The 20,695-nt window shown below is 37.2% G+C and overlaps 1 protein-coding gene across 1 annotated transcript in view; it reads right to left on the bottom strand.

The window, feature by feature from the left end:
* Positions 1–1,588: 1,588 nt before the first annotated feature.
* LOC137372079 (juxtaposed with another zinc finger protein 1-like) overlaps positions 1,589–20,695 on the bottom strand; it is a 170,513-nt gene continuing 151,406 nt past the window's right edge. Inside the window, exons 4-5 of the mRNA XM_068035458.1 lie at positions 17,222–17,391; positions 1,589–13,986 (exon numbers count right to left, since the gene is read on the bottom strand). Coding sequence (XP_067891559.1) covers positions 13,810–13,986; positions 17,222–17,391 — 347 coding nt within the window. The 3' untranslated portion in view covers positions 1,589–13,809. The remainder of the gene's footprint in view (positions 13,987–17,221; positions 17,392–20,695) is intronic.

The raw sequence follows: 20,695 nt of genomic DNA, 5'->3' as shown, positions 1-20,695 counted from the left end.
TGGCCAGCAGCACGAGTTTTCATGCCTGCCCACCTAATCTTGCCGCCATTAGGGGCCAAAAATATTGCCCATAGTTTCTAGCCTCAATTTTGTACATGAAGTTCTCAGCTTGGGCAGTCTGAAAAGGAAAATGGAAATATAGGATACATTAGTACAATTAGTCATTTTTTGACAGAACAGCGGAGTGGAAGGATGTGTGTTTTAGTTAAAATATCATTTTACAATTTAAAGCATTTCATATTGAATGCATTATAGTGAAAAGTGTCTCGGAGCAATTTATAAATTTGTAGGCCATCCGTCAAATCACCAATCCTGATAATTACTGGAGTTCATCTTTGTTTACTCTTCCAGTGCTAGTAAACCTGCCATGAAACCATCACCTCACCAGTAGATAGGGCATTTTACAAATGTTCGGCAATAGAATCACAGAATCGTTACAGTGCAGAAGGAGGCCATTCGGCCCATCATGCCTACTGGTTCTCTGAAAGAGCAATTCCCTCAGTTCCATTCCCCCGCATTCTCCCCATAACCCTGTACATTCTTCCTTTTCTTATAACTGTAATTCCCTTTTGAATGCTTCCATTGAACCTGCCTCCACCACATTCTCAGGCAGTGCATTCCAGACCTAAACCATTCACTGCACAAAAAAGTTTTTCCACATGTCACTTTTGCTTCTCTTACCAAATACTTTAAATCTGTGCCCTCTCGTTCTTGATCCTTTCACGAGTGGGAACAGTTTCTATCTACTCTGTCCAGACCCCTCATGATTTTGAAAAGCTCCATCAAATCACCTCTCGGCCTTTTCTTCTCCAAAGAAAACAGTCCTAACTTCTCCAATCTATCTTCATGACTGAAATTCCTCATCCCTGGAACCATTCTCTTTTCTGTACTCTCTCCAATGCCCTCACGTCTTTTCTAAAGTGTGGCACCCAGGACTGGATGCAGTACTCCAACTGAGGCCGAGCTAGTGTCTTATACAAGTTCAACATAACTTCCTTGCTCTCGTCCTCTATGCCCCTATTAATAAAGCCCTGAATACTGTATGCTTTATTAACCATGCTCTCAACCTGTCCTGCCACCCACAATGACTTCTGCACGTATACACCTAGGTCCCTCTGCTCCTGCACCCTCTTTAGAATTGTTCCATTTTATATTGTTTCTCCATGTTCTACCTACCAAAGTGAATGACTTCACATTTCTCTGCATTGAACTTCATCTACCACCTGTCTGCCCATTCCACCAACTTGTCTATGTCCTTTTGAAGTTCTACACTATCCTCCTCACAGTTCACAATGCTTCCAGGTTTTGCATCATCTGCAAACTTTGAAATTGTTCCCTGTACACCAGGGTCTAGGTCATTAATATACATCAGGAAAAGCAATAGGTACAGTAGGGGAGGAGAGGGTCAGATTGCTTTAATGAGAAACAAACAGTTTTTACAAAGTTAAAACACTAGAAGAACAGATGACTGGGAATTGGAACAAGATTATAAACAAAATGAAGTGAAAGAATTCTCTCCTTGGCGACAAGTTGCAAAACCTGTCTAAATTGAAGAATTTAAATTTAAGTGAAAAAAAAACAATTAAAATCAATTACAAGAATTTTATTAAACATGTAAAAATGTGTTACATAGATCATTTACAATATGTTTAAACAGAAGCATCCTTTAAGGCTTTATATTTCTAGGTCTCATTTGACCACACATTGACATTTCATTGGCAATCAATCTTTTTGGAAATAAATCTGTTTGGTGCAAGTTCTTGATACAGGCAAACACTGTAATAAGGCTTGACCATACATTTCTGCCAAAAGTTTTAAAAAAGTTACAATAAAGAAATTGCATGACAACATAACAGCAGCATTCAAACAAAAGTTCATTTTAGCAGCAATACAAAGTTATTTCACTCAGTTTGGTCTATACTGGACAATAAACTACAAGTGAAATACTGTGTTTGGTACATTACAGCTCACTAACACTGGTATATAAATATCTGCATGCTTCCCTGATTTTTTCTTCTGAATTGTCAATGTGCAGGAATAGAAATTTAGCAGGACATTAGCCTGTGTCTTGCCTTGTCTGGCATCAAAAAACTTAATGCTTCATTTGACAGTGAAACAGAAAAAACTAGCTGTATTAAAATGCCAACATTTAGATTGATTGTAGACATGTACTTTAAAGTTTCAAAATATTGTACAGCCCTGTGTACGGCTAAAAAGAAAATTTGAACTAAAATAGGTTTGCAATCAGTGTTCCTATTTTCTTCCTTTAAAACGCTAATGGGAAAGATCTGAACCAAATAGAAATGTTCAGCCTAGTTTATTGGCTGGTGTAACAAAATAAAAACAAACACAAAAATGCAGGGTTTAAAGTTTAAAAGTACAATTTACATAGGCATTGCATTGTCCCATCTTCATAATAGATTTCAGTGCAGTTAACATTCTGGGAATAAGTGTGTGGAGTGAAGAAACATGTAAATTTAGATGCTAGAATAAGCATTTCATATACGTATTGTATAGGACATTTGTGCAATACCAGAAGACAATCTTGCAGTAGTATAATGTATGGATATTAACTTTTGAAAAATCTTCAAAAGAAACTAAAATGCCAACATGCAGGAACTCCAAAATGATTCAGGCAATTAACGGTTATAAAGCTAACTTAAATTTTAAAAAAATCCAACACATGTAGTACCTTTAAACAATATGTAGTATCGAAATGCTTCCAAGCAGAAATTCGTCTTAAATGGCATTACTTGGAGAAAATATCCATTAATGTCAGTGTAGAGATTTCAACACAACATAAAAACATCCTTTCGGTCTCTTTAAAGTCAAACATTAACTATAGAGAAAAAATGCATACTAAAGACTCATGAAACAGACACTCCTTGCCCAATACATAATAATCTCAAAAATATATAAGTTATAAAAGGTGTTCTCCTGGTCTCCTAAACAACATTTATTTCTCAAACAACACTACCAAAAACAAATTAACTGTTCATTTAACCAAACTCATCGCTGTTTGAGATTTTGTTGGGCACAAACTGATTTCTTGTGTTTTCCTACAAGTGTCCATAGTTCAGAAATAATTCATTGGCTGTAAAGTTTGAGGTCTGAGGACATGAAAGGCGCTATATAAATGGAAGTTCTTAAACTGTACTAAGAAGGAAATAAACTTCCTGACATATTCTCACTATAACATTTCAAAAGATATTTCGGAGGAAAATTTGTACTGCATTATGAATTGGGTATGAACCTTGGTTCAGTGGTAGCACTCTCCCTAAATCAGAAAGTTGTGGGTTCAAATCCCACTCCATAGACTTGAGTGCATAATCTAGGCTGACACCTCAGTGCAGTGAAGGAGTGCAGCAATGTCAGAGATGCCTCTTTTGGATGAGCCATTAAACCTAATTTGCCCTCCTAGGTAGTTGTAAAGTAACCATTGCACTTTAACTTTCAATCAACATCACCACAAAAAAAATATATCTGGTCCATATTTTATCACTGTGTGGGACTTTGCCAACATTACGATATTGACTACCGTTCAAAAAGTGCTTTGTTGGCTGTAATGTTCTTTAGGGAGTTGGTGAAAAAGCACCATATAAATAAATCCAAAGTTCTTTCCATTTTAACTTTACCTTAATTAATTGTTTCTATAAACCTTTAAAAACGATACCAACTAGCTGTTGCCAAAACTTTATTTTGGAATGGTAAATGGCCATAATTTCATGCAGGAATTTAATTAGCGACAAATTGATCACTTAAAACAGTACAAATATAACAACTGCACCTGGTTAAGTGAAATCTCTACCCACATTTTGGAAGTTATTTTCTCAAGTTCCAGTCCTCCTGACCAATATACCCGAAAGGGCAGAAGGAGGCAGCTCTTTTCCAAGTCTATGCCAACTACTGAGGTGTGCATTGACTTTACCTCTATTTGTTTTTAGAAGATCTCCTACATTTGTACAGACATCCAGGGAACTCAGGAAGCATGAAGGGGCAAGAGGGAAAGCCTCAATAAATTAATAGCCAATTGCTGCATCAATGAGCTGCACCACCAGGATATGAATGCCAGCTAATTTCTTAAAATTCAAATACTATTTCAAAATATCATGCACAAAACAGACTCCCTGGTTAAGGCATAGTTTCAAGAGTACCTGAAGAAAAATCAGTTCCACTTTAATGGACTTCATACCATAGATTTTCTAGGTCACACTTCCATATGATGACTGATTTTCTGCCTACTTCTTGAATTACCAGCAGTTAAGGACCAATTTTATAATGTTAAACAACATTACTGCACCAATTAATTTAATCTGTGCAGATCATACCATGTTGGCATGTAGGTTATTTACAGATTGACATCATTCACTGAATGAATTTGGTCATTCTTTTAAAAAAAAAGCTATAAAATAAAGCACTTTTGAATGTCAATTTGTGAAAACCAAACCAAGCAGAAATGATCAGAAACTTATAAAAAGTAGAAATACTAGTCACTGGTGAAGAGGTAACATTCTGTGAATGCTTCTATGACACGCAAACACAGCAGTTAAATTGATACGTGGGTATGACTGCAAATTTATTGGTCAGTGTAGAAGTTACAGAAGCGACTAATACATTGAATTTTTTAGTTAATGTGTTAACATTTTTGTGCAATTGAGCATATTACCTGAAATGACCAGAGTATTTAGCACTGGTGGGATTTAAGTATGCCTTGAAGAATAACCCTTAATTTTAAACTGAGTAGATATATTCTGTATATAAATCATCTAACAGTATTTATTACTATAGACATGAAGGAAATTTGCTCAAGTACTCAACTAGATACTCCTAACTGACTGCTCTGTTTATCTAATTGAATAATGTCCATCACATATGACAGAAAATCTGGCATTGATGAGATATGCAACTGTCGCTGCAAGTTTATTAATACTGCATTATTTAATGTGAAGTGCACTATACAAATGTTTCTATATTTTTTAAAAAGTCTACATTAAATTAAGCTGCTCATTTCCCTCAAACAGGTAAGCTACTATGCTTAATAGTAAATTTGTTTCCACAACAGCTGGTACCTTAATAGGATGATTTCCTCCTGTCAAACAGAAAAACTTGATGTATTAGCCTGCAATAAATATGTACATTACATTTGAAAGAAATTCAGCACCCCATGCACTGCAGTTTGAAAGTAAGGATTATTTCCATGCAATGAAATTCAGCATATAATTTACAAGAAAGTTGTAGAACTGATTATTTGAACTATTTAATAAAAATTTAATGCTGCGTGGTTTACTTCTAATTTAAAAATATTTAACAATGAGTACTGACTATATGAGTGGACTTTGCAAGCCTGAATGTCTGCCTCTGTTAATTCAGCTACCTTATACCACTGAACTCAGAAGTACTTATGATGTCATCAAGGCTCACTATTTAAATATATTTAAAAATCTAAAAACAGTACAGGCTCTTCAACAATTGCACAATGCAGATTTGTCCCACAAGGAACACAAAGTGGCAAGGAACTTCTAATCAACCTATACTGAAGCAAGAATTCTTCACTGCTTCATGTGCTCTGAAGTGGGGGGGGGGGGGGGGGGGGGGAAGAGGGGGATTAAGAAAGGGAAAATATACCTTAAACAGAGAGTCTCAAGAAAACTGAAAAATACTTAAAATCAGCAGTCAAGGTTAAAGTCATAGGCAACCTTTAAATTTAAACTTGCAATATCCAGATTGGAACCAAGAACTCAAACAAACATTTACACTATTATACCATCTCTAGTTAATAGAACTAGAATATTTACATACAACTTTTGAGTTTAAAAGGTTCAGAAAGCATGACCAAAAAGATTACAATCTCTGAAAGCATGGAAGAAAAAAAAAATAGTATTCTGATCCATGTATTGAATTCATTTTTGCTCAAGGTATGGAATGGATAATATTTACACTTTCGGCACTCAGTGTCAGCCTGAATCGTCAGATCAAGTAGAACATGGATCAGATGCAGAGTGAAGACCCCTCTATTCTGCCCAATTTCAGTACAGCACCACTTTGATGCCAACCACCTTTATAGTCTGAGTGAGATCAGTCATAATTTGGCACAAATTGGCAGTTTTATGCTGTGGACCCACACCACTAGAAACTGGATTTAAACTTGCAATCAAATTTCATATGGGATCTTTACAGCTTCTACAAAATGAAAGTTTAATTAGATCACCAGACTAGATTTAATCCAAAATGCAGTGTGCTACTCTAGCATATCACCCACACTATAAAAAAAAACTAAAGTACACAAAATTCAAATATGTATATTATCAAAATGGCGTTGGTACAGACTGCAAAGGGTCACCATGAACAAAAAAGCTCCTTTTACAGTTTCTTGTGCTTACAGATCAGGACACCTTTATCTTGGGGATACTTAACAGCTTTCTTGGAATGACCCATTTAGTATTATGCAGAAAAGGAAGTTGCCACAATAGTCCTTTTTCAAATGATTCCAGTGTCTAAGTAACTAAAAATTTCATTAAAATTTGCTTCCGACTAATTTAACATTAAATATCCATGGCTACAGAAATATATGTAATTGTTTCCAGCTGAGTGTCAAAAGGAAACCAGGGTTAAAAGTGAAATAAAGTTTTTTTTTTTAAACTCAATATTTGACCATAAGCACTGCCTTTGGGGAGCAGCTCCTTTGCCATTGGTCTGCTCACCAGAAGTTAAAATAAAGCAGAACAGTCCAGTATTGTATTTTAGCCCTTTAAATATTGAATTGAGTTCCCCACATTAGCACAAGATTTGAAAATTCATCTCCCCATCTGGCTATTCACTATCTTTGAATATTTGGTGTATGACTGTCCTATATCATCTAGGCATGCTCCAGTCTTTTATCCCAACTCCGTGCACTCAAGCATGCGTGTAATCTATTCCTGCCTCAGCAGGATGTCATGGCCAATTGCGTCATGACAGGTGCTGCAGCAGTAAACATACTCTGGACGATACAGGTTTGGTGTAATTACCTATCGTTCATGCCTAGTGTCTTTGGCTGTTAATTAACACTGTGAAATGAAGTATAATATCTTGATGAGAAATGGAAAAATGAAACTAATTACAATATCCTAGGGGTGAATTTCTATAAAGGTTCTCGTCATCGTCCACCATAGCTTGACTGTTTATGTTGCCTTTCCACGGCTCTTCCAACAAAGTTTACAGTGGCGAACAGAAGAGTGCACACACAAATTCAATCCCCAACCCATTGGATCTAAAGGCTGTCCAATCCTGTCCCCCCAGTGTTAAATTTAAATTGGTCTAATATTGTATATGCAGGAAGACAGCTGTATATTTATGTAATTGATCAAGTTAAGTAAAAAACAAAAATAACTGAGTGTAAATGCATTCAACATTAGATTCAGATTTATCACTAATCTTTACAAATGGATGCATCCAGAGAGAGAAGGAAGGAGAATCATTCCAGTAATTAGTAATAATAATCTAACAAAAACTGAAATTTAGTTACCAGCTAAATATTGTTTAGCACATTTATAGTTTGGGTTATGGGCTGCCTTTGTACTCGATACATTATACTTCAGCCATGCATTGGAAACCACTTTACATCATTACAAAAATGAATACTTAGCAGTCAAAAAGATGCAAAGATTTTTCTCAAATATAAGTAGAATACCCCAGTAGCTTTTTATTGTAATTCATTCTAGAAATGTGACCATTGCTGGTAAAGCCCACAGTTGGGGAAGGAGTTCTGGGATTTTGGCCCAACATAGTTCAAAGTCAGGATGGTGCATGACTTGGAGGGGAACTTGCAGGTGGTGTTCCCATGCATCTGCTACCTTTATCCTTCTAGGTGGTAGAGGTTGTGGGTTTGGAAAGTGCTGTCGAACGAGCCTTGGCGAGTGAATCTCGGGTCCTGGGGGTGGTTGGGGAAGCGAGGATAGCCGTCAATCGGGCACTCTGTGCCCACTTGTCCGGGCACCACGGTGCGCTGAGAGGCCGCCAGGTTTCACTGGGCGGCCTTTCAAGTCTCTCCGACGCCTGCTTGCCACGGGTCCTGGGACGGTAGGACTGTCCTATGAAGAGAGATTGGGGAAACTGGGTCTGTATTTTCTTGAGTTGCGAAGAAACCTACAAAATACTTAAAGGGATAGACAGGGTAGATGCAGCTAAGGTGTCCCCTGGTTGGGGAGTCTAGAACCAGGGGACACAATTTCAAAATAAGGAGGAAGCCACTTGGGACCGAGATAAGGAGAAATTTCTATACTCAGAGGGTTGTGAATCTTTGGAATTCTCTACCCCAGAGGGCTGTGGAAGCTCAGGTCATTGAGTATGTTTAAAGTAGAGATTGAGAAATTTCTAAATACCAATGACATAAAGGGATATGGGGAAAGTGTGGGAAAAAGCATTTGATGATCAGCCATGATTGTATTGAATGGTGGAGCAGGCTCAATGGGCTGAATGGCCTACTCCTATATTCCTATACAGGGGAATGTGGCAAGTTGGATACAAAATTTGGCTCAGTGACAGGAAACAAAAGGGTAGTGGTTGACGGATGTTTTTGTGAATGGAACGTGGTTTCCAGTGGCGTTCCACAGGGCTCAGTGTTGAGTCCTTTGCTGTTTGTGGTATATATTAATGATCTGGACTTAAATGTGGGAGGCATGATTGGGAAATTTGCAGCTGACACAAAAATTGGCCGTGTAGTTGATAATGAAGAGGATAGCTGTAGACTCCAGAATTATATCAACGGTTTGGTTGAGTGGGCGGAAAAGTGGAAAATGGGATTCAATCCTGAGAAGTGTGAGGTAATGCATTTGGGGAACGCAAACAAAGCAAGGGAATACACAATAAATGGGGAGATACTGAGAGGGGTAGAAGAAGTGAGACCTTGGAGTGCAGGTGGCAGGACAGGTAGATAGAGTGGAGGCGGCATATGGAATGCTCTCCTTTATTGGCCAAGGTATATTATACAAAAGCAGGAGCGTAATGCTGGCACTGTATAAAATGCTAGTTAGGCCACAGCTGGAGTACTGCATACAGTTCTGGTCACCACATTACAGGAAGGACATAATTGCTCTGGAGAGAATACAGAGGAGATTTACAAGAATGTTGTCAGGGCTTGAAAGTTGCAGCTATGAGGAAAGATTGGATTGGCTAGGGTGGTTTTCCTTAGAACAGAGCAGGCTGAGGGGTGACTTAACTGAGGTGTACAAAATTATGAGGGACCTAGATAGACAGGAAGGTCCTGTTTCCCCTGCTGGAGTGGTCAATTACCAGAGGGCACAGATTTAATGTTATTGGTAGAAGGATTAGACGGGACATGTGGAAAAACATTTTCACCCAGGAGGGTAGCGGGTGTCTGGAATTCACTACCTGGATCGGTGGTGGAGGTAGAAACCCTCAACTCTTAAAAAGGTACCTGGACATGCACCTGAAGTGCTGTAACCTGCAAGGTGCTGGTAGGTGGGATTAGATTGGGCAGCTATTTTTTTCAGCTGGTGACACAATGGGCTGAATGGCCTCCTCTGTGCAGTAACTTTTCTATGGCTCTATTTTCCTTTGTGCTAGGTAGGACTCCAACCATTGGAGCGTTTTGCCCGATTCCCATTGACTTCAATTTTGCTAGGGCTCCTGGATATCTCACACGGTGAAATGCTGCCTTGATGTCAAGGGCAGTAACTCTCACCTCACCTCTTGCATTCAGCTCTTTTGCCCATGTTTGGACCAGAGCTGTCTTGAAGTCTGAGTGTCCCTAGCAGAATGCAAACTGAACATCAATGAGCAGGTTATTGCTGAGTAGATTCTGCTTGATAGCACTGTTGACACCTTCCATCACTTTTCTGATGAGGATATGCTGATATGGGACTGGAGTCACATGTAGGCAAGGTAGGTTAGGATGGTAGGTTTCCTTTCCTAATAGGGCATCAGTGAACCAGTTGGGCTTTTACAACAATCTGACAGTTTCATTTTTACTAATACCAGTATTATATTTCCAGACTTATGTTTAAACCAAATTCAAATTTTCAAACTGCCATGGTGGCATTTGAACTCCCATTCTATTAGTCATTCAGGCCTCTCACTTACTAGTCTAGTAAAATACCCACTACACTACTTTAACCTTTAATTTCAGATTAGTTTGTTTTCTTAAAAACTCTGCAAATATTCACTGATTGTTTATATTTTGTTATTTCTGCATGAGAATTATCAAATTGAATACTTTGAAAACTGAAAAAAAAACATTCAAATACTTAAGGATCATGAACCTACCTTAAAAGTGTTGGACACCTTGAAATAATAAAGTCAGGTTTTGTATTAAACACTATTATTTCAGTGTTTTTTAAAATCTGAATATACTCAACAGGATAAATATGTGGTCTGAAGGTCATCAACCTGAAATGGTAACGCTGTTTCTCTCGGGAAACGCTGCCTGACTTAACTGTTTCCAGTATTTTCTGTTTTTATTGCATAAACCAAGGTTGTCTTCCTGTATTTACTATATTATGCCAACTGTTAATTACTGAGATTCTGTTATGTGCTTAGTAAGTGATTACCTTTCGAAAAACCATGAACTAAGAACATATGTCCAAGGCTCCACAAAGCAAACAACTTACCTTTTTTTTTCCAGTGAATTTACACTGTCATCAATCCAGCTGCCATTGATAACTGGAGATAAAACCTTCGAAAATTCATTCTTTAAACCTTGGGATAAATATACTTCCATTTCATTAAAAAAACTCATGACTTAAGATTTACAATCCAACCCTTCCCACCACTTCCCAACGCACCCCACCCCCGGCCAAAAAAGGACATACTATTCTTAATTAATTGAAATTGGACCAAGAACTCAAAACACAAATTGTGCTCTGAACAGAATTTTTTTCCTGGAATATTCAAATTCAATATTTTTAGAATTGAAATAAAAGCAATGTTTTCTCTGCTTTGCTCCACAGCCTGTTAACTGAAGGTTTTTCTGTGAGGGGAAATCCAAGGTACACTTCACAACCTGAGTGCACTGCTTTTTCAGCAGCTTTCAGCCATCTGTTGCTCAATACATAATATGCATATTTTACAATTCAGGCCACTTCTACTCATCTGATATTTTAGAGGATCTGAGGTATATTCTGTGATCAAAATTAAAGTTGAGATTTTTCAAAAGACTGAATTATTAAAAAAGTATGAAATGTAAATGCCAAAGATATGTACATTTTTAAATTTGACTGAATTAATAAGGTTTTTGCTCAACTAGTGTTTCACCTGACTGCATCTCTCCCCCGTTTCTGTTCAGCCTTTATTTAACAACTGCATTTTTTCCAAGGAGAAAAAAAAATGTTAGCAGGGATTAGAATCACAGATCCAAATCAAGCTCTTTGTAATAAGAACTTCTCAACCCAGTAATTGAAAAGGAATCAGAATATTCTAAGCCAGTGTTTCTGCTATTATATAATAGTGAGCTCAGTATCTAATAAATACATTTATGCTATGAGGTTTCAATTTTTAAAACTTATATTTTTCACATTTTGATTAAAAATGACAAATTGATGCACATCTTTATTAAAGGGCAAGCATGGGATGCACTGCATAAAAAGTATATGAATACTTTCCACTTATATTAGTTTTAGTCCATATGGAAAAGTTGAGGAATTGGAAGGTTGCTGGTTCAGGTAACAGTAGTTCTGGAAAGCTGAACTCCCATTCAAAAGAGCTTCAAGCCCCAGCTTTGACTGTCTTTTGACCTCTGCTACCCTCTATGGGTGAGTTTTGCCAAATGTCAGCAGAGCTGTTTTAGCACCCTTCACAGGAGTGGTGAATTCCATTTACAGCATAGAGTCATAGAGAGATACAACACTGAAACAGGCCCTTCGGCCCACCAAGTCTTTGCTGACCATCAACCACTCATTTATACTATTCCTACATTAATCCCATATTCCCTACCACATCCCCACCTTCCCTCAATTCTCCTACCATCTACCTACATTACAGGCAACCTGCAAGTCTTTGACTGTGGGAGGAAACCGGAACACCTGGCGGAAACCCACGCGGTCACAGGGAGAACTTGCAAACTCCGCACAGGCAGTACCCAGAACCGAACCCGGGTAGGTGGAAGGAAGAAAGCCAGAAGACAAATGTAGTTCCTGCCAACTAACAGCCACATTGATTACATCCATAAAAGTACTTAATACAAACTATTCATCGCTTCTCATTTGGAAAAATGCGAAGGAGGTAAATTAGGGCACAGAAAGTCAGGTCACTTTTCTCATTCGATAGGCAGTATTTAGTACATATGAAATACTAAGAGGTCAGCAGTAGACCAGTGTTTCAGAATTTAACAGTGTAGTTTTGATTCTTCTTAGATGCCCCTCACAAAATCTCACTAATGGCCAAATTTTAAGTATTGACGTGAAATATCATAAGTTGTAAGCGATATTATAATAAAGAAAGCCATTGTATGGTTGGGGCAATCTGAACAGTTGTTGGTCAGTCGTTTTATTTTAAAAAGAGAGGAGAAAGAATAGAAGCAACAGTTGTATGTTTTTTCCTGCCCGGATCATAACTAATTCTGTAAAATAAGTCGGGGCACATCCCTGTTTTCTAAACTATGGAAATAGAACTTTTAAACCTCCCAAAGTGCACAGTACCACAATACCACATTATAAAAACAGAACTAGGTCAGTATTATGTCTTAGGCAAGCATCCAACAAAACTAACCAAATTATCATGGCTTAACTTGCTGACAACAGAATTTTCTGAATGCAACTGTACATTATTTAGCTGTAAACAGACTAACCTTATGTACAAGCATATGGTGCACATGCTTCTTTAATTAAATACACAAACTGATTTAGCAGACTAAAGAACACATATGCCTCAAGAAATTAAGTTTCTTCTAAGATGTGCACAATGATTACTACATTCAGTTTCACACATCTTTATTAACTACATAACTAGTGTGGCCATTCCTTCTCTAACTTCATGACAACGCCACTAACAATGATGTCTTGTGTCAGATTACCAGATCAAGTAAATCTAATTTCCAATCATAGATTCTAACATTAAATTAATCTATTAACATGTTTCAAATTTAGAATGTTCATTGAAAGTTTTTGAATTTTTTTCTTCTGAGGAAAAAGGAGTTTGGACTAGGAATGACTTTGTAACAACTGTCAATGCCACTCATGAATTGATTTTTAGAAATATTTCTTACTGCACAGTGAGGAAATTGCTCCATGCACCTCCCAAAAAAGCTTGATAATCCAAACATAGCACAGTACTAGTGGTATATGACAAACAGGACAGTTCTCCCCACCAAAATAGGCTGCTAATCTACAAATTACAGTGACAAATGTAGCTTGTCTTTAATAGGATCTGTAAGTTTGTTATAGCTAGGTTTAAAGTGTAGCAGCACTGTAGTATACAACTGATGACAGTCTTCAGAAAGTTGATACAATAAAAAAATAAAACTATTGTATGGTCAATTTTAAGTTGCAACCTAAAATTGCATATTGTAGAGTAATAAAGAAAAAGTGCTTTTAGAAGCACTGAAATCATTTAAAATACTTTCCCTGGAATTCAAAATTAATATTTAAAATACTGTATCGAATTTCTTAGCAGCATTTGATGCCATTATGGGAACACAATTTTCCAACTAAAAATGTTTATTTCTTACAGAAACAATTCATTTAACAATAAAGAATATTTTTCCCCCAAGACCTGTAGCAGTGAATCTTGAGAAAAAAATAATTCTTTTCACTCACTCCTGTTAGTAGAACGCAGAGTCTGCCATTAGCAAATCAGTCAGGTGTAGGGTATAATGCCTCACAACTGCATCTTTCTAAGCAAATCAACTGACACTGGTGGATGAAAGGTGATGGTGTGGTGGCGAAGCCCATGAGCGGTCTTGTAGCTTTTTCCACAGCGGCACTTGAAAGGCTTCCGGACACGGGTTTGAGTTCGATGGCCATTCTTAGCATGGTACTTGATTCCATTAACATTCTAACAAAAATACAGAATGGTTAGAATCATCTTGAAAATCTCTTCAGGTATTGCAATAAGTACATATTAACAGAATTTACCTAATTATTTATTTTTGACCTGAATTTAGCCGACAGTTCCATTTTTGTGTGCTTTCAGTATAAAACAAGTCCAACACTAGCAGTTAATAAACTATTGTTACACTAGAGATTATTAGCTTATAATACTGGCGAGAGGTTAAAAATTATACATTCACCTCTTATGCACAATATACATGTCAGCTGCTTTGTGTCTCACCAGCATAGCTTTAGTTTAAAGTATATGGTTATATCATTTGAGCCATCAGTATTTCAAACATCTCCAAGATGTAAATATATTGGCAAATATGGGAATCAAGCAATTAATTGTAGCAAGCCGTTATATTCTAGCGCAATAAAATACTAATGAAATCCTAAACTTTGTGATTAACCAACTCAATTACAAGTACTATTAATTCACAAAGCATGATCAAGTTCACAAAAGCAAGCTGACTGAAAAGTATTTAGCTGATATAAAAACGAATACATTTTTAATTTTCCATAACCTGTCTGAAACAGTCCACCTTACTGTACCATCAAGGTTTCAAAACTGACATTTGTAATTCTTCATTTCCCATTATCAAAAATATCAATTTCTAAAAGCTTATATCCTCTTTCACCTCTCCCATCACACATTGTATCAATCATTACCAGGCTCACAGCCAGCAAGAAATCTAAAGTTGCAGGAAAAATGTTAGACACACATTATAGAAAAGGCAGTTACATTAAAATGGGATCCTTTCACATCATTTCAGGTTAAATGGTTTTGTTTTTGATTTTCATTTATATATTTTTTCCATGAGTAGATTTCCTTCTCACTCACCCTTTTCCTCCCAGGTATGTTTTGTGTTTAGTATATTTAACAAGCAGTAACCCTGTCAACTCTGCAACATAGGGTTCTAATAGATCTAACTATAGTTGTGGGTGGGCTAAGCTCTGCCTCCAACTGCCATAAAATACTTGGAATTCTAAGCACCTCTTAACAATTATATTGTCCAGGAACCAGACGAAAGGATTAGGTTTCTCTGCTGTCAAAAAGGTATTCCAATTAACAAATTAATGAAAAACTGTAGTAGTCTTGATTTCCTTCTGACAAAAGTGTACATTTATAAAATGGACAGGAAACCAGTGAAATTTGCAGTCAGTGAACAAACTAACTTGAATCTTCTAGTCAGAAAATATACATAGAAATGAAATCAAACGGTGGAGATTATACACAAGGGCCCAAATGTACAATAATGGATACAGTTTGAACTTCGGACATTAGCTCTTTTTGTTAACAGATTGCAAAAGGTTAACTGTTCCTTTGCCACAACTGGACTGAAATGAGTATAGTAGGCATTACCAAGCTGGAAATCAGTGAAATTAGAGTTTGCTAAAGGTTCTGTTGCCTTTGGGTTTTAAGTAGGAGTAAATTGCTAAGCATTGTTCACTTGAGTTGATATAATTTACTACAGATACAGTTCAACTCTACAAAAATCGAGTTCACAGCCAACTATTCTGATGCTACAGTCCTTGCACTACATAACTCAAGGACTGCTGCATATTCCTACACAATTTCAAAATATCGCTGTTCCAAATGGTTATATAATGGCAGATACTTATCCACACTTCAAGATACATAGATATAAAACACGTATAAATGCACCCTTTTTAGTAAGGGAATCACTGTCTTTAGTAAAGCAAGGGAGAAAAGAAAATTTAAGAAAAATGAAAAGATGAAAGCACAAAACATACTAATTTTGGTGACGAAGTATTTACGGGTAAGATTTGCAATCTTTTGTAAGACTGGTGTCTGAGCTTAAGATAACTTGGCTGTTTTCAAAGCGTAATCATTTGATTAAAAAGAACAATGATGCATTTCATTTTTCCCAAAATAAAAGTTCAATGGGAAAATTAATTTATATATTAACTACAAGTCGCTATTACAATGGGGCACGTTTTAGAAACAAATACAAACAAATGCAGAACAGCAAATCTTTACGTGAATGACATTCCTGTAGTAAAATTTATTGTGGTAGTATCAGTACACGGACCTTTTCATAATGCCAGAAATATTTTCAACTTGTTGGTTATAAAACCAAAATTCAGTCGAATATTAGCAGCACAAACCAAACGGAAGTTTGCAACTTTGACATTTAGTAATAACTATCACCACTTGAAGGTCAGACGCCATTATCCATTAAACAAAGGAAAAACAACTGTGAAGCTGTGATCCATAGAGCAGGTTTTTAACATGGAATTATCTACAGGTAAAATTTTAATGTTATATGGAATCTCCCTCAAATGTTTATACTGATAAAGTGGTAACAAATTAAGATCGAGCCGTACTCGTCTAAATTTCTGATTCGACATTTAGTTAAGATGTAAATCAGAATTGAAATGGGAAAAGTTAGCTTTTCGACATATTGTAGTTTAGAAGTAATCAATTTTCAACACATTTACATGTTTACCAAGTCAGTATTCAGTACTCTAGTTTACCAAAGTCAAAACTCAAGCTTATTGCAAAATTCTGCTAAATTAGTTAAGCCCAGCTCCATACCTCCTCAGTCACATAACAGCAGCTCATCAAAAACAGCAAGTTTGCCTTGCATTATCCCCTACAGAGGATCTGGTTTAGGCTTCCGTCTAAAACATTATCCTTTATTTGTTGTTCCCTCCATTGTACCAGGCATTCCAAAGACTATTAATCTACCGAGTCTGCCTGCTCTTTCAATAATGATGTTTGAGCAATTCAGCTGGACGGCTCTCGTGCATCAGACATGGAGCCAGAAAGATTTCAGAACAACATAGAATAGCTTTGTTATACTGGTAATTAAGACAGGACTGACATTCAAACAGGACCTGGACAGGATGTGGCAAATTACTGTATTCTTTGTGTGAAAAGCTGTTCCCACTATGGTTTGTCTGGCCTCCAGGGAACTCATCATCTTCACTAACAGTCAGAATGGGATTTTGTACCCTCTATTCCCTCTCCAAAACCTCATTCTAATACACATTTATGATTCATAGCTACACTGAGCAAAGGCTTGTTAATTTGTAAACTTGTGAGAAATGAAATCTCTGATCTTGGTTTGTATTATGCATTGCAGAACAATGTAAATAGAAAGGCATCATCTTTTAAGTGCATTTTTATTAGCATTTCCAAGGACAGCTTGTTTGCTGGACACAATACGTACCTTGTACCTCTTTTTACAGCCAGGTACAGGGCAAGCAAAAGGCTTCTCATCATCCCCATTCAAGCACATTGAACTTAGAATAGTCTCAGAGCTAATAGCACTTTCTGTTGTCCATGATTCGTCACTGTCGGAATCTTCACATTCAATTTCTTCTTCATCTAATTCACTGCCTAAAGATTCAGGAAAGAAAGTAAACACTTGAAAAGGATTGTCTTTTTTTAAAAAAAGGATCCACATTTAGATAAATAACTTTAAACTAAGATTCTTGTACACTTCACCTCCCCTTTGAAACCGCTATAAATATATGGTATTCAATATACACATACCAAAAACACTTGGTGTTTTGAACTGCCAAAGGCATCCTGGGTAATTAGCCATTACAGTTCTGTCACAGAGGGTTCCACAGTCAATACAAAGATAATTTGGGCAATGGTGAATGACAGTGCTGTCCAGACTTTGGGGATGATCAAGGACACATCCAGCTGTACCAGACATCTGTCAGGGCCGTGAATCATTTCAACTAGCAGCACACTAACCAAACGACTGAAGCAAGAACAAACATTCAACAAGCACTACACACAGAAAAGAGAAATCTACAATGATGTGCAAGAAAAAAAAGACGGAAGTGAGAAAAGAAAAAGAACATGTGTAAAAGAAAAAATAGAAAACAGAGCAGTTTTAATTTTCAACTGAAAAATATAGATACGTCACAAAAAGCAAGAAGCATAAAGGGCACAAAAAAGTACAGACTCCTTCATTCAGAAAATCTCATCGACTCACATTTTATAAGATAGTATCAAGTAATCTGTATAGAGAATTCTACTTTACGATTCACTATCTGATGATTCAGAACCTCAGTAACAACCTGTTAACAAAAACTACCATTGAAAGCCTTGCTTTATGCAGAAAGCTGCATTGAAAATACTGAAACTACCCATTTAACATTATAAAGCAGTCTATAAACATTATGGCTGCAAACAGCCTATTTCCAACTTAAATTTATGTAAAGCGTCATTAAGGTCCTATTGGATGCCTGGTGCTGTCTTGTCTTGAACTCCAACCAAATGCGGAACTGAATCATCATGTTCAGTCACATAACTGTGCAAAATGTCTGCTAATATTTCCTTTAATTAAAAGATACATAGAGGCTATTTCAGCTTTGCATATTCTAATGATAGAACATTGATACTCATTATTTTCAGACTCTAAACACTGGAACAGTGTCAAGAATGCATCCATCACAAGAAGGCTATTGATGGCAAAATTTTCAACTGCATCAGCAAATTTTGCATTTACAATTTCAGTAAGTGACTTTTTTTTATTGGATGGAGATCATTTTCAAACAACAAGATCATGAGTCTGATGCTTTGTTGCACCTCTTAGCAGCCTACTTAATGACAATAATTAACAGTCTACAATTAGCATCCACTTCAGAAGACATTCAAATGTTAATCTGCCTTCACTAATGTGCTGCACAGCTGTGCAACAAGATGCATGCCATGAATTGTACATGAAACTGGGAGTCTGATCTTTTGGCTTGAATTTGCTGGGCAAAATCTAATTATTGTGAGTATAAACAAGATTTCTTTCTACCAATACAGATTTTTAAAAAGAGATCACCGTGTTAGCTACATTAAAAGGTTATGCTGATACTGTATTTTTAACTATATTACTCAAAATAGCTCTTGCAAAATAATTGCTTCATTAGCACACAATATTCAGTTAAAATCACATTTTTTGCATCGGAAACTGTTCAGAAAATGTTAAACCTTACAATACCTCATGTACAGCTTTGCATGCAACCGTGGCTGCAACTTTCAGCATGGCGATCAGATTACAACCTATTAAACTACTATAGAGCAGCACCAGGTCATCCCCAGAGTTCCCATCTGCCCCAGACAGTGCACCTCCCTCTAGGAAAACACTAAGCACAACCTTGTGCTAAATGAAAATCATCTGCTTTACATGATCAAATTACATAAAACAAGTTTATTAAAATGTTACTTTCATATTTTAACTGTTGTGATCAATCAAGGAAAATACTCTGTGCTCTGCACTGCATGTTGATAATCTGAATACACTGCACTTTACTTGAGTGGTTAATACCTTAGTGTTACCACCAGGTGAGAAAGGTGTCTCGGAGTCTTTCTCAGCCTTCACCTGGTCTTATTGTAACAGGGTTTTGTTTTAAACACAGTTTTTTGAACTCCCCCTTGGTGAATCCTTGTTCACCACTTTCCAATTATAAGGCAAAGAAATGAGCATAAACAGGCTTTCTTAGGTTTAAAGAAAAGTGAAATTTATTAAAACAAACTTAGTCTCTAATTCAGTTAATGCCTATGGATACACGCCGCGCCAGCATGCATACGTGATACGCACATGCAAATAGAGACAGAAAACAGAAGAAAAATAGAGGTTTGAGGCAATATCAGAAGAGAGTTTCTTGTTACTGTGCTTCAAGCTCACTGTAGTCCTTTTGTAGGCAGTTCTTTCTTGTAGGTAATTCTTGCTTTTCGTTGGGGCCCAGTATACATCTTAAACCTTGTTCACTGTAGGAGACTTTTCTCTCTTGGGGTGCATATGTCTTTAATGGCTTCCAGTGCTAGTGAGAGCAACTTGAGAGCAGACAGGAGAGAGGTCTTTTCCAGTCCAGGAGCAAACAGCTTTGTGAGTTCAAATTCTCTGTGGCAAGTTCAAATTCAAAAAACTCCAACAGCCCGTTAATCATGTGCCTAAACAGGTCTGACCACGTCTGTTTGTATATTGGGGGAGCAGGGACTGGTTCCTTTGTTCCAACTCCAGTATGCAAAAAAAAAATCTTTCTGGCGAGGGGCCTGGCAATTCCTTGTGCGAGGTCCTCTTTTCCTCCCAGCAACAACTTTAAGTTTAACGTCCATGTGGCGAAATTAAGGTGCCTCATTCTTTGCAGGTGGGGGCTTGCATGACATCTCCACACCCAGGCGAATCAAATGTGATTTGAAGAAAAAAGGCACATTTCATCAAAAGGTTTGAGAGAAATATAAGATACAGAAAGAAAACCCATGCATTTCTCTCAAATCATTTCCATTCATTCATAACTCAAAGCTGATTAAAATTGTCTTTTCTGGACAGGGCTGCTTTAATATCCCCTTTTTGGCATCCCAGTAACCATGTGGTTCCTTGGTGAACTTTTTCTTCAGTTTGTCCATTGCCATAACTGCCTAGGGTTTTGTTCCTGTTGGTCATTTTTTTCCCCAGGAGAGTTAGTAGTGGGCGGGTCTATCCTGATCTCTCTTTCAGTGCTTTGGCTTCAGGGGATGGGTGGTTCCCTTTTCCCCTGACTGTGGGGGAGGATTCTTTGTTAATCTCCCTTTTGCTCCCTGGGACACACCTACCTGCAGGTAGGTGTTCAGACTTGACTGCACTCTCCTGTGGCACTTCGACTAGGTAAGGCAGCACTTTCAGAGTTTGTGTGTCCCCTAGAGGTCTTTCTGT

Source organism: Heterodontus francisci, chromosome 7 (genome assembly GCF_036365525.1).
Source record: "Heterodontus francisci isolate sHetFra1 chromosome 7, sHetFra1.hap1, whole genome shotgun sequence".
Classification (NCBI taxonomy): domain Eukaryota; kingdom Metazoa; phylum Chordata; class Chondrichthyes; order Heterodontiformes; family Heterodontidae; genus Heterodontus; species Heterodontus francisci.
This window is presented reverse-complemented; position numbering and strand designations above follow the sequence as displayed.